This window comes from Schistocerca gregaria, chromosome X (assembly GCF_023897955.1).
Source record: "Schistocerca gregaria isolate iqSchGreg1 chromosome X, iqSchGreg1.2, whole genome shotgun sequence".
Classification (NCBI taxonomy): Eukaryota; Metazoa; Arthropoda; class Insecta; order Orthoptera; family Acrididae; genus Schistocerca; species Schistocerca gregaria.
The window spans coordinates 31,397,293-31,411,927 of NC_064931.1; the positions used below are offsets into that span (position 1 = coordinate 31,397,293).

General features: G+C 37.3%; 1 protein-coding gene across 1 annotated transcript in view; it reads right to left on the bottom strand.

The window, feature by feature from the left end:
* LOC126297812 (hippocampus abundant transcript 1 protein) overlaps positions 1–14,635 on the bottom strand; it is a 98,561-nt gene that overhangs the window by 58,581 nt on the left and 25,345 nt on the right. The window contains exons 3-6 of the mRNA XM_049989038.1: positions 13,683–13,745; positions 4,750–4,877; positions 1,860–1,974; positions 800–1,018 (exon numbers count right to left, since the gene is read on the bottom strand). Coding sequence (XP_049844995.1) covers positions 800–1,018; positions 1,860–1,974; positions 4,750–4,877; positions 13,683–13,745 — 525 coding nt within the window. The remainder of the gene's footprint in view (positions 1–799; positions 1,019–1,859; positions 1,975–4,749; positions 4,878–13,682; positions 13,746–14,635) is intronic.

Genomic DNA, 14,635 nt, shown 5'->3' on the forward strand with positions numbered 1-14,635 from the left:
CACTATATATCATGTTGTATTACAAAGGTGACAGAAATGGTTAAGTTTTACAAAAAACTTAAAGTAACTTTACTACAATAAAATCTGTGTAAAAGTAGAACTGAAAATAAGCTATATAAGCAGAAATATGTATGTACATTTCTGTGTAGCGCTGGACCAAGCTTGTGTATGGATATTTGCAACAATGGCACAAAAATGCTTTTTTTTCCTCTCTGTGACAGCGCTGATGGCACAAGTACTGTTTAAACTATTGTTGATCATTTCATGCCAGAGTCTTATAAGCACTGTTTCATCATTTTTAAAATACTACAAAAAGCTGCTGCTCTTACCAAACAAATGGCTCTCCATGTTAAACTCAATAAACTGATGTATACAGTGAAGTATTCTTAATATGTAATTCTATTGTTTTTCAGCATGAATCTGGTTTATGAAACCTTAGATCTACAGCTAATCAACCAAATCTTGCTAGCACGATATTTAGGCAACACATTCCAACATCTTCATTCTAGTTTGATATTTCGGCAACTTGTTTCAACATCTTCATTATCATGTTGCCTGATATACATACAAAGCTGTGTAATGAAAGTGTACACAAGTAAAAGTATTACAAACTGACAAATTGAACTGTCCATGCAATAATAGTTTCTTCAATAATAGAAACTCTGTCAATAAACAAGTGTAGAGAAGGGTGGTGGAAGAAAGGCTGCATTTAAAATGAGCACTCCTTTGCATAAAAAAAGAGTGTTTTCTGAGCTACACATTTATTTTTAACAATAATTTTACAACAACCAGAACTCACTGCAAATGGATCAGCTTGTTCCCAAGAAATAGGTGCACCCCACGATGATGGTCGGACTTTTTCTGGAAGGGATTCAGGAACAGCCACAAGAATAAAAAATACATCAAGTATAGCTATTGCTGTGGCCAACGCAACAACTAAATTTTCACTGTAGGCATCCATCATATATGCTCCCAATGCTGGGCTGATAACCATACTTGCTGCAAATGTTGCAGAAACCTGTTAAACAAGAGGCATAGCTTTTTTAGACATAATTCAGAGAGAGAGAGAAAGAGATAGATAGATAGATAGATAGAGAGAGAGAGAGAGAGAGAGAGAGAGAGAGAGAGAGAGAGAGAGAGAGAGAGAGAGCAGCATCATGCCTTTCAATAAAATATAATGAGTGTAAAACCTAATGAACACTAAACAACTGACTAAAACAGAACACCACATGTTGTACATTTCATAGTCACTCAGGAAAAATCAACAGGCTACTCTCCTCAAATCACACTTTACATCTTCCTTCTTATCAATTCAAGAAAGAATGCACCCTTTCATACAGAATTTTGAAAACATTGATCCAGGCATGGATCACTTCCACTTAAAACTGACACTAGGTGCTCAATAAACTGTACATTTCCTCACTTGTTTGATTCTAAGATACATTTGGTTACAATGTTTCACATTGTGAACTATCACAAGTGCTCCAAGGTTGTTTTTTTCCCCTACTCATGAGAGAAGCAGCCATGAGTGTAAGTGTGATGAAAGGGAACTTCACTTTAAGTATTTTTTCATATTTATGCCTTTCACTATTGCAGCCAGTTCCTTTCCTGAAGGTATCAAATTCTACTTTCCACAGTGCCTGATCCACTTGTTACTAACAACAATATTTTACACAGACAATGGAAAAAATTCACATACCCAATTCGTTACCATATTTCTTAATCAAATGCAGATTTTAAGATTTAAAAATGTTCTTATTAATTAAAATTCATTTTACCTATACTTAACAGTCTCACAACACAAAACCCATAAACATACTAAAAGCATATTGAGCCAATATCCGTAATGTAATACTTACAAGGCCATAAGCAAGACTTCGTTCATGCTCTTCTGTAACATCCGCAACATAGGCAAACACGACTGAGAATGTTACAGCAAAAACCCCTGATATGCTGATCATGGCAAAAAACCACCTGAAACAATAGCATTTGGTAAATATAAAATGAAAATCATTACTGGTGCTACACAAAATTATCTTACATGTTGGACACAAATTACAATAATTCAATGAAACTAAAGAAGAATCCTGCATGTTTCTCCTGGACCACGTATTAGCTATTAGTTTTTGTCAACAGAGGTTATAGTGGCGTTTGGATAAGGAGGCGAGTGGCAATAAGCAGCGTACCATGTGACGACCCCGTCAATAGCGCCATTCTGTCATGTCTGCCTGCAGCAAGCTCTTTGGGATGTTTGTAGAGTATTAACATCGATTTTCATGTTAGTTTAGGTATGGTGAGGCTACTTAGCCACTACATTGTTCATTATGGATGGCATAAAGCACACATACTGCTTGATGAGGCCAAAAAAACGGCTGCAGTTTGTCAGGCCAGGATAGGAAGTAATAGTAAAGCAAGCATGACAAATATTATGTTAAGAAGCAACAGAGACAGTTTACCAAGGACATAAATTCTATTAGGGAGAGTCAGGAGCAGAAACAGTGTTTTGGTGCCATGCTCGCCCCAGCATTGCAAGTTACCTGGGTATGCTGGAGCATGAGCATGGGACAGGGGCAGAAAGCATATTGATGCCACCGAAAAGCAATATGTGTGTGTAGAATGCTCTTGCAGCTGCCTTCTAATGTGGACACCATTATAGTAAATGTTCATGTTAGTTATGACAGCAAATATAAGTTTTATTTTAAAGATTTCTGATGAATATTATTTAAAAGTCCCATCTCAGCAAGAACAAAATGGACACTCTGCTGCTCATTTTATGAAAAATTCTTGTTATATTACACTTTTTTTAAAAAAGAAAAAAGATCTAGCTCAAAAGTAATGTAGAAAAAAAGAAAGAAAGAAAGAAAAAAAAGAAAAAGAGCTCCTAGCCCTTGATGTGCCACTGAACAAGTGCAGTAATGTCTCCTGTGAAGCTGAATTAAAATACATTCAGATGACCTGTTGACAGTTTTTTTTATCCAATGTCAAAGCGGGAGTCACTCCCGAATGTAACATTTCAGAGACCACCTCTTCTCAGTCTCCAATTCACTCAGGTATACAGGGTGAATCAGGAGGAAAGGTACGAACACTTTTAATGTACATTTCTATTTATTTTCTGTATTATTCATTGCTATTGTGTACAATGTACCACAGTAATATAGAGGGAGTTGAGATGAACATTTTGATACAGGATGCTTGTGGTCCATCAAGTCAGAAAACTACCTCAAACTGGCCTACAAAAAGTACCTAAGCTACAGCACACATGCGTCATACGAGATTTTCAATATTTCCGTGATATCTCTGTGCAAACTGTTAGTCCTAGACAAATAATAAATAGGACCTTTATTTGTAGCAAATTTAATTTAGTTTAATTGTGTACTAAGACACGTTTTCATTGGAGTGTGTGGTTTTCGAGTTATTAAAGAAAAATGTACAAAAGTGATATTAAATGTGTTCCATAAGAAGTGTTTTGTTCAGAATCACTAATACTATTCCGTCTCAAAGCATGTACCTTTCCTCCTGACTCACCCTGTGTGTGACTGAGAAAGACTGTGCACTCTGTACTGATGGCAAAAGCACCATTAAGAAACTACAGTAAATTACAATTTTTGCAGTGAAGAAGAATACATTGCAGAACACATATTCGGCATTGTTATAGTGCATGATATCACTGAATTCTTTCCTAATATATTTCTTACCATATCAATATTAAACATGAATTATTCCTAACAAGCACTGACACGAGAAATGCTTTAAACTGATGAAATTATTATTATATTTTAATGAGTGAGATTCTCACTCCCACTAACCACACCAGCATACGGATTGCTAGTACTTTATCACATCACATCACAAAACAGCCTTCACAGACTTCATTTGTTATAGTTAATAATAGTGGAGCTGGAGAATAATAGAAGAACAACTGTCACGTCCGTGTGAGAGTGTATGGAGATTCTCATCCTATTCCAGTGGCAGGCACTAAAAGTTATGCATTACACATGATGGAGAGGCTCAATGTTCACATTACAAGGGTACATATGCTAACAAAAATAAAGAAATGGATTACTTATTCACAAATATAGATGGCAAAAGTAAGAGTTATTTCAAGTTATACAGGAGCTTACGCACATTTGTTCTTCGCAAGCATCATTTGCGAGTGGAAAAGTACTGGAGGGGGAGGGGGGGGTTTAAAGGGTACACTTTATCACATACATGTAATGTGGTCTGTAAGAAGGTCTTCTGTAAAAAATGAAATCCATTATGTCCTGAACAGTCTGCAATTTGAAGAATGAAACATGTTGTCAGTTCCTTTCTGGCCACTGTGTACTCAATAACAGTACATATTATGACAAAAAAAGGAAGGAAGATGATTAGCATTTAACATCCCGTCAATAGTGATCATTAGAGACAAAGCACAAGCTCAAGTGGGGAAGGAAATTGACTGTGCCCTTTCAAAAGAGTCTGGCTTTAGGCATTTTAGGGCAATCATGGAAAACTTAGATCTGGATGGCAGGGTGAGGACTCAAACTGACATTTTCGGGAAGAAAAGTTCAATGTGTTACCCCTGTGCCATTGCACTTTGTTGATACTGTCACTATGAGGGAACAGAATTGTAATGGAACATTTCAAAATCTGTCTAACAATAAAAGAAAAAATGTGAATAAAATTTACCAATTAAGTTCAAAATTGAATTTCAACTACTTAGCTAATTAAGAGAGCCGATACAATGAAAAAATTAGGTATATAACTTACCATGTGTTGATAGTCATCAGTGGTATTGGTGCACAGGTAAAAAATACTGTTATTAGTAGGAAAAACTTCCGGCCCCAAACATCAGACAGTGCACCTATTAATGGTGCACTTAGAAAAGACAGAAACCCCTGAAAAAATAAAAAAGTATGACCATAAAATTTTATGAGTACTGTTGTGTGTTACTGTTACATATTTTGTACCTGATTTCCTTTCAAATTCTGAAATTTAAATACAGATTGAGATGTTAAAAAACTGAGATAGTACATCACTTCCTCCAATTTTGGCAATTACTATCATCATCTCAAAATATAGTAGTGCTCCACTTCAGATACGAAGATAAAGCACAAGCTTAAACGAGAGATCAGTGGATAAAGAAGACAGCCATGATCTTTTCAAAGGAACCATCTTGACATTTGCCTTAAATGACTTAGGGCAGCAACACACAACCCATGTGCACATGGTGAGTTCAGGCCCGCTCGTTCCGTACACAAATCCAGTGTCTGAGCCCTTCTGGCACCCTTTTCTGTAAACTAGAGTTCTGGGTCATTATTTTGTGTGTGTGTGTGTGTGTGTGTGGAGGGGGGGGGGGGGGGGGATGGAGGAGAGCCAGAAGAAAGGCCAAATGTATGGGAGGAACTGGTGGGACGGTACGGTTTGAAATTTAATGCAAGAGTGTGTGAAGTGATGGTGAATACGAGGAATAGGATGACAGTATCAATCGATACGCATGTTAGAAGGCAAGCACTAAAGAGAGTGGAGACATTTCTAGTATCTTGAGAGTGTAAAAGAAGAGAGTGGAAGAACAATAAGATGATTAGTGAGAAAGGAAGGAAAACACATGTATTCATGTAGAGTCTAGGAAGCCGAGTCTGGAGCACGGAGGTACTACAAAAATGCAACAAGTGTTATAATGACCACATTAGACTCCAATATTCATGCATGCGTTGGTAAAGTGGGTGGTGAAGAAAAGGCAGGTGAGCAGGAGATAGGTTTCAGAGATTAAATTTCAAAGAAGAATGGGGCTGACTAGAAGGGACAGAGTAAGGAATGAGAAGATGAGATTAATAGTAAACGAGAAGACTGTGCGAGGGACTGTGGGAATGACAAGATTACAGTCATATGGACATATTACAAGAATGGAAGTCAGCAGGGCACCAAATACAGGCTCATAATATGACAGTATGAGACAAGACACCTACAGGAAGACTGACATACTGATAGGTTGTTGGAGTGAAGGAACTTGTGAAGAGGAGATGAGAATGGAAAACAGTGGAGAAGGAAACATGGAGGGAAAGGCTTATGTTCCAAACAGACCTATAGAAAGAGGAGGTGGGGAAGAAGGAGAAGAAGAAGAGGAAGAAGAAGAAGAAGAAGAAGAAGAAGATGATGATGATGATGATGATGACGACGAGGGTGTTGTTGTTGTTGTTGCTGTTGGTGGTGGTGGTGGTGATTATAGACACTGTGTCATGTTGTTTGGTACAGTAATATTTGACATTAGCTTCAACACACAGAGGTTTTCTTGTTGCAAGGCCTTATGTTAGAATGCAGTTTTTATTACATTTGGATGACAAAGGTGCAATCACAAACTGTTTCCTGTTCTTACTGTCTCTCAAATTCTAACACACAGAAATGGTTCTTTCAACTAAGACATGAAATCTTGCAGTTTCAAATGAAATTGTTACTGACAACTCACACACCCAGAAAGAATGGCTTAAATGAATCTATATTCAGTCTATGTTGAAAAGTGTATCAACAACAAATGATTGAAATTGCAGGGTGACAAAGTACATGTAGCACAGCAGTGTTAGTGTAAGCAAAGAGTTCAGTATTACACCAAGCTCAGTGAAGTGCTGTCAAACCAGTGGGCATAAGAAATCAAAAGTCAGTATGTATGCTATTGCCAAAGGGTGCAATATTCACATGAGAGTCGGATTGAAGAAGAACGACCCACCTCCGGGAAATGCCGTTTTTCTACAGTGTAACATTTTGGCTTGTACATTGCATGCTGCTATGTCAAAAGTGTTTATAGGAGACCACTGGACAGAAGAAGATTGTAAACAGCAACAAATGTGTACTGGACAACAAAATATGACTAAATCACAGAGGGGCAAAAATTTTGTTCACCAAGTGGCTAAAATGTTTTTGGAAAGGCCTCACTTCAATCTGTCCCCATTACACACTGTTGGCAGCTTTGAGAAGCATTTAAGGGCAGCATCAAATGTAATGTTTTTAACTTCCATTGAGAACAAGATGTGATCCTGATTCCAACATACTAAGGGTACTCGGAACAGCAACTAGTACACTGAGGAAATTTTAGAGACAATGCTGCATGACATATTTCATTAAGATAATAATGCTTAGCCGTATGTGGAAAGGAATGTTTAAGCATTATTCAAAGTTTGAAGTGTAGCACAACATTCCTGGCCTGCAATTTGTCTGATATGATTGAGATGCAACTGGTAGTTGACCTGTCTGACATAGTCCTACGGCAACCACAGCTGATCCTTTGTGGTTTCACATACAAACTATGCAGAGAGAAATTCTGCACGAAAATAACTACAACTTCTTTCATTCCATGCCATGACATTTAGAGAGTTTGGTAGCAAATTGGAAGACTTTAAACCACTATGAATTCTCACTGAGATAATATACAGTTCAGCAATCCCAATCATTTATGATCTGTGGTTTAAAGTCCATTTTCGCTGCGCGTACTACGTTTATTATGCAATTCAGTAATAATGATTAGCAGTTGTGCACACACACTTATTGCCGAAATAACTTCTCAATTTGTAATGCTCTCTCTCGATCTCTCACCCTAACATATTTATTTAATTGTACTCAGTGCCCACAACAAAGAAAATGTATTTTGTTGATTGTTTGCTTGCATAAAGTGATAATATTCTGTGGACACCATTTACAAAACATTTGAATCATATAAAAAATACAATAACAACCACAATAACAACTACTGATAGCTTAGACAACAAAAAATTATTGTAAAAAGACGGACAGGGACAGAAGATATAGAAGACAAAACTAGTTTTACATGTGATAATGGGAGCATTATGAAACATGGTTCATGAAATTTACTAACTTTAAAATTTTTTGAGCTTCTCCATGTAAGGAAAATCATTATTTTCCATTGAAGTAAATGATGTTGCTCAAATTTATAATAACCAACTAAAAAGTTATTGCTGTATAATATGTGATGTTCTCAGTCAGATGTGTAATACACCACAAATTTAGTATATTTTCCTATACAAATTAAAATTTACTAATTTAGGCCTCTTTATGAGAAAGTAATATTTTATATGGGGTTGATGAAATTTGCAATAAATACTGAAATGTTATGGCTCCATAATATGTGATGTTCTCAGTCATACATGTAATACATCACTGATTCACTATTTTTCCTACACAAATTAAAATAAACCAAGGACCTCTTTATTGGAAGGGGGACTCAACAGATATGAGCAACTAAAGGCTAGTCTCTATCTTCAAACAATTTTCCAACAATTTTGAGAAGATAACTGGACTGTCACCAATCTATTCAATAATGGGATGCATAGTCAATTACAATTTGGATTTCAATGAAGCCACTCTCGTAATGCAATTATTTATATATTCACTGACTACACAATCCAATTTTAAAACCATAAAATAACATAAATTGGGTTCTTCTGTGACACATCAAACAGTTTTTTTGAATCAGTACTTTGCAGACAAATATTTTCAAGCCAAGTAAAGCAGCTTCAACAAAGAAAACAGCAGCAGCACTTTCCAGCCAAAGTAAAATGGTGTCAACAAAGGCAGAGTTTGGAAATAATAAAAATATTCATACATTCTAGGAGGAAAAATAATCTGCACTACACTCTAGTGTAAGTTTGGCACAGAAGGGACTGAAATACATAGTTACTAAAACTCTTTGACAAACTACCCATGGAAGTAAAAGTGTCAGACAGACAACACTGGTGTTTTCAAACAATGGTTGAAGTTCACCTTTGTTAATAACTGCACCTACACCATCAGAAATTCTTGAATAGAAAAAAGTTGTCAATTATAAACATATAAAGAGCAAGAAGGTAGCGTGAGCAATATAATTTTTTAAAAGGAATAGAAGCACCTTTTGTTTGACAGCCACATGCTACACCAAAATATTTCTTGGGATTGTGATCTCTGGGGAACGTAACTAATTAGACTACAATTACATTAAAGTGGCTTGAAATTATTTTATTACTGTAAAGGTGGCACCCACTGAAAACATTTAACAGTAAAACCACACACTATATTATATTGCCTTAGTAAAATTATTCAACTATTTTATTACAAATAACATTTAATCTTAATTTGTTATGCACATAATAATATGTAGGCAGGAAAAAAAAACAATGTACCATTCTTTCAAACCTGATTTTTGTTAATTAACAAGACAAATGTAGGAAATGTACGGTAATTGGAGAAAACATTATGCTGTTCAGTACATAAGGTGAACCAGAACTCTACCAACAAATTCTCAGAGATTGTTCACGGACACCTTCTGGGTATTTTGGTATAAAGGACCACCAGTCTTAAGTGACTCGTTACAGACTAATAATTTAATCATGATTTATTTGGTTTTTTGCCACAATTATCCTTGTTTCTGAGAAAATACATTCACAATAGAGAAGATGCCTGTAATATGGAATTGCAACACAGAGTAATGCAACAACCCCAGACAAAACACGTACAATTTAATCATGGTGTGTTCAATCTGTTCTGTCTGTGTACAGTTCAGCATGTAACAAATACAGAACTGCTCCCTTACAGGTATTGTTCAAAATTTCAAGCACCATGGTAATGGCAGATGCACCATCAACTGTCTTACACACTAAAGAATTACAGGAGTTTGACGTACTACTTCTGCAGCTGCAATAATCCCAGGAACCAGGTCTATATGAGTAACTATCGGAGTCTTGTGAGTAAGCAAATTGAACACATTTGTTTCCAAACAAGACACACAGCTCATGCCATCAATATCTGCATTGTTGTGTACTATTTTCAGTGTAATACATATGCAAATGTTAATTGGAGTAGGAAACCAAATGAAATGCAACAACTCTGTAATTAGCCACCAGAGGCCATGTGTTCCGAATACCAAAATACTCACAAGGCATCCCTCAATAACCTCTGATACTTTGTTGAAGGAGTTCTTGTTCACCCTGTACATGTAAAGTAGCATATGGATCTCTGAGAAAATGTTTTCCAAAGTACTTCTGGTATACCAGTCCGACAATTCTGACAGCCCGTCAGATGGCATGGACATAGATGACAGCCACTAGGCAGCACCCCTATAATCTGCAAATGTTGCCACCACCACCACAGCACTATGTGCGGGTCATGCCTGCCATGCCAGCCTATCAGAGTTCACGGTTGTCCTATAAAGCCGGCAGTGCATGGGCTCAACCCACAGTCATGTTACAACAGTGCTTGTGATCATTTATCTATTTATCATTGCTCTGGTCACTGATAGTTGCCACGTCTTGGTATCCAATTTGGCTTTGCTCTCTCATCTTGGTATTTCGGAATGTGGTCTGTGTTGTCAGTCGACCCTGTTGTGTGTGTCTATGTTGTACTGGTGACTGATGCCGTCAGCCCTTTGACCTGTGTGCTCTGGTCTCGCTCGATTCCAGTTACTAGAGTACTGTGCACGTTGAAGAATGCAACAGAAACAATAATGGCAATGAAGCATATACTTCTGATGCAAACCTTATTTGGATGTACATAATAAGAGAACGCAAAATCAATAACGATAGTTCCTGGAAGTCTTTCCCCAATGAAATAACACTCTAAAATCTTCAAAAAAGTAATCAATTTAGGACAGATGACATTTTGGGAAGCAATCAGGTACCCTATGATACGAGAGCATGTTTTCTCAACAGGAAAGTAGAAAATTTACACAAGGTAAAGCTTTATCATAGGACATTGCGCTCAAATGTTATACTGCCAGTCAATCTCCATCTTGATTAAAAGGCGTGGAAAAGTTCTTAGTTGTTGCTGTCAAGCAGCAATTTGCCTTCCCAATGCATCCCCAACATTCCCTATAGGATTCATTCCATATAACTAGCTGGCCATTCATACAACGGATACCTCAACATGCAAGAAATTCATTCTCTTCAACACTTTGTTGCAGATGAGCAAAACTGTTCACAAAGAAGAAGCATGGACCAACTGCACCTCTGAAAATACACATGTAGTACCTCAGAGTATTAAGAGTATTTCACTGACCATCGCTGAGGAGCTGAAGCTCCATATCCATATACATATCACTCCACACCAGGATTCCTACCTCTAATTGGTTTCCTTCAGTAGCATACATGTGACTGAATCAGCTACAGCTTCCCCTCTAGATGTGCAATAAGAATAATTCAGAAAACTTAATGATGGTTTAATCTGGAAACAGCACAGTCCTCCATTTATTCACGGTCCAATTTTGATGTTGCTGACTCCACAATAAATGAGTGCATCTCTACACTGCCACAAACAGAATACACAAAGCCAGGTGTCTGGCACATAGCCATACTGCCTTGAGTCTGTGATACGAAGTATGACGTGAAACTGCAACCCCTAATGAAGACGGTTGGAGTTAGGTTATTTGGGGGAGGAGACCAAACTGCAAGGTCATCAGTCTCATCAGATTAGGGAAGGATGTCAGCTGTGCCCTTTAGAAGGAACCATCCCGGCATTTGCCTGGAGCAATTTTGGGAAATCACGGAAAACCTAAACCAGGATGGCCTAATGAAGGCAATTGATTTGTAGAGACCAGTGGATTTTTCTGTGAGTTAAGGCCTCTTGTGGTGCATATACTGTTGTGTGCTTGTCTGAAATATTTTTAATCTCCTTCAAGGTATCTACATACTCTACTCGACAGAATAGGATCTATGTCATTATGCTGTAAACTTCATCAACACTGCTCACAACGCACATACTAACATGAGACACTATGGGCTGAACATACTGATTTTTGTTACCTTTGAAACACTTGACTATTCAAAACAAAGAGTATGCCTGTCTGACAGAGAAAGCACATTTCTGGTTTATTTTATGCATAATTTTAAGTTGATAAGTTGTTCATGAAGGCTCTGGCATTCTTTTGAAAAACCACAGTATTAAGGACTAAAAACACCTTAAAAATTGTATATCTTCTTTATACTGCATCCCAACTTCTGTAGCTGCTAATGAAAGCCATGAGGACATGTTTGGGTTTGGGGATATATACACAAAGACGAGAAAGTTTCTGTTAAGACTGAAACTATGTGCTTGTCACTGACTCAAATCTCAACCTCTGCCCATTATTCTGGAAGCAGATTAGCTGACAAATAAAGCAAAAGGAGGAAAAAACCTACAAACATGTAACAAAACAAGAGCTACAATCCGAGGAAGTATTTACAGCACCCAACCATTACAACAAAAACAAAAACAACAACAACAACAACAACAACAACAACAATTACAATAAGGCAAGGAACTGACACTCAGCCTTCACTGATTGCCAGTAACTTGTCTATTCTATCCTGTAGTGATTGACAATACACTAAACATACCTGAAATCCACTGGCTTGCAATCGAGGCATTGGCACCACTCAGTAACTTGTGAATGGAGACTACCATTTCAAAAACATTTTCATACTTTTTGCTATATTTCACTCACAACATAATTGTGGTCTAAAATGTATCCAACAGTAAGCTACCCGCTATCATTAAGAAGTAATGATGCTATATTACCATGTGAACAAAAATCCAATTTCTTAAGCACATACTTTCTTCAAAATCATTTGGGAAACATTACAGAACTAAAAATGCATGTGTAATGAAAAGTAAGCATTTTCTTTTTTCATGAGGAAAGTAAATCTTTTATGGAAAAAATAAATTCATAAAACAATGTGGTTTAGTCTTATATGCTGTTAAGTGGTTTTACACCATGAAAATCTGAAATTTTCCCCATTTTCCCCCAGCCCAGAGCGCAGTGTGAACACCCTGAATGGCGGCTTGTGCTGGCTAGGTGTGAGCCAGTCCAGTACACTTCATGCAGTGTGAATGCAGCCTTGGAGTAGGGTTGAATTGTCCGGGGGCGTCACCAGTGTTGTCAAGAACATTGTCGTGTTGTTCATCGCTCTACAAGTTGTCATTTCTGACCACAAAATGTGTGGGAATCAATGACCCAAGGGAAAGAGTGGTTTCATAGGTGTCCTTTATGCCACCTCCTGAGGATGATTTGTGTCAATTCTGATTGGTGATGTGCCTGAAATGTTTTCCATAGACACCCATAAGAAAATCACTTGATTTCAATGCTGGGTGTCGAGGTTCTAACCTTCATCATAGATGCGTAAAAAGAGGGGGTGAAATGTGGGTAAGAGGGAGTGTAGTGACTTCCCCATTGTGTAACATGTACACGATGGTATGGGGAAGAATTATTGTGAAATTTGATGCCAATGTGACACCATTAATCCGTCTTACACCCCACATGAACTTCTGAGCTGTGGCCTCCTTTTCGCATGTGTCAACGCTTTTCTGTTCGAAGCATTGCCAAGCCTGGATTAACACTGCAGTGCTACATTACAGAGAAGGATCGTAGGCAGCTTTGAGCCAAATTTCAAACTTGTGTGTCACAATGGGAAACAATTACGGGATTTCAAAAAAGTGATACATTTTGTGTACAGTGTATATTACAGTTACATGTTTCCTATTCTGTTATGTCCAATTGTTTATGTTAACACCAATAATATACAAACAGTATTCAACCACTAATACATGAATAATGAGAAACCAAACATCACAGCAAGAATAAACATGAAAACAGTTGTTGCTCATCCGATACATATAACAAATAAAATCTACAAATAAAATATTTAAATGTATTTTGACACTTTTGATCAAATGAACACTGCCATTACCTTAATTCCCATAATTAGTCCATTCATAAGGAATGTGTGATCTGGAAATGTTTCATTGAGAACCTGAAACATGTAATAAATAATGGTGTTTGTACTAGGTAAACATAACACTCCAATTTTTAACTTACATTAAATCAAGTTAACAATAAATGCAATTGATAGTTCTAAAGGTTATAATTATTATTTTATACCAATCACTGAGATTATTTCTACCAAAATGGGATGCATCAATGCCATTATCATCAATCTATGTTGTTTATATGAGAAGTTGCAAGATGTGTAAGTGGACCTATGACAAGCAAAATGTTTTTAATGAATACTGAGAGACAGTGGTTGTCACAGAACACAAAAATCTGATAGTTACAAGGGGAGAGGGGAGGGGGAGGGGAAGTGAGGGGGAGGGAGGGAGGGGGGAAGAGAGGGGAGAGAGAGAGTGAGAGGGAGAGAGAGAGAGAGAGAGAGAGAGAGAGAGAGAGAGAGAGAGAGACTGTGTGTGTGTGTGTGTGTGTGTGTGTGTGTGTGTGTGTGTGTGTGTGTGTGGGCGCTCGCGCACAAGAAGAACCACTCTATACAGGGTATAACTGAATGGGCCACACTACTGGGATGGGAAAGTGCAAAGACATAAGTACAGTGATATACAAATGCTCTGCAATCAGACAGCCATTCCTTCTCTGAAAGTGTCTCCTATATTTGTGTTCCTCATGGGACTGAGACTATAATACAAAATAAACAGAGCGCAAATGAACATACAAAAGAAGAAATCAGGAATTCATTAAGTGGTTCACAAAAGAAAATCTTTTTCTGGTCATTACCAATGAGGCACTGGATACATAATGTACAGAGTCAGCACGTTTGCTCTGCAGATATATATATATATATATATATATATATATATATATATATTAAAAATAAAGATTCCAAGACTTACCAAGCGGGAAAGCGCCGGCAGACAG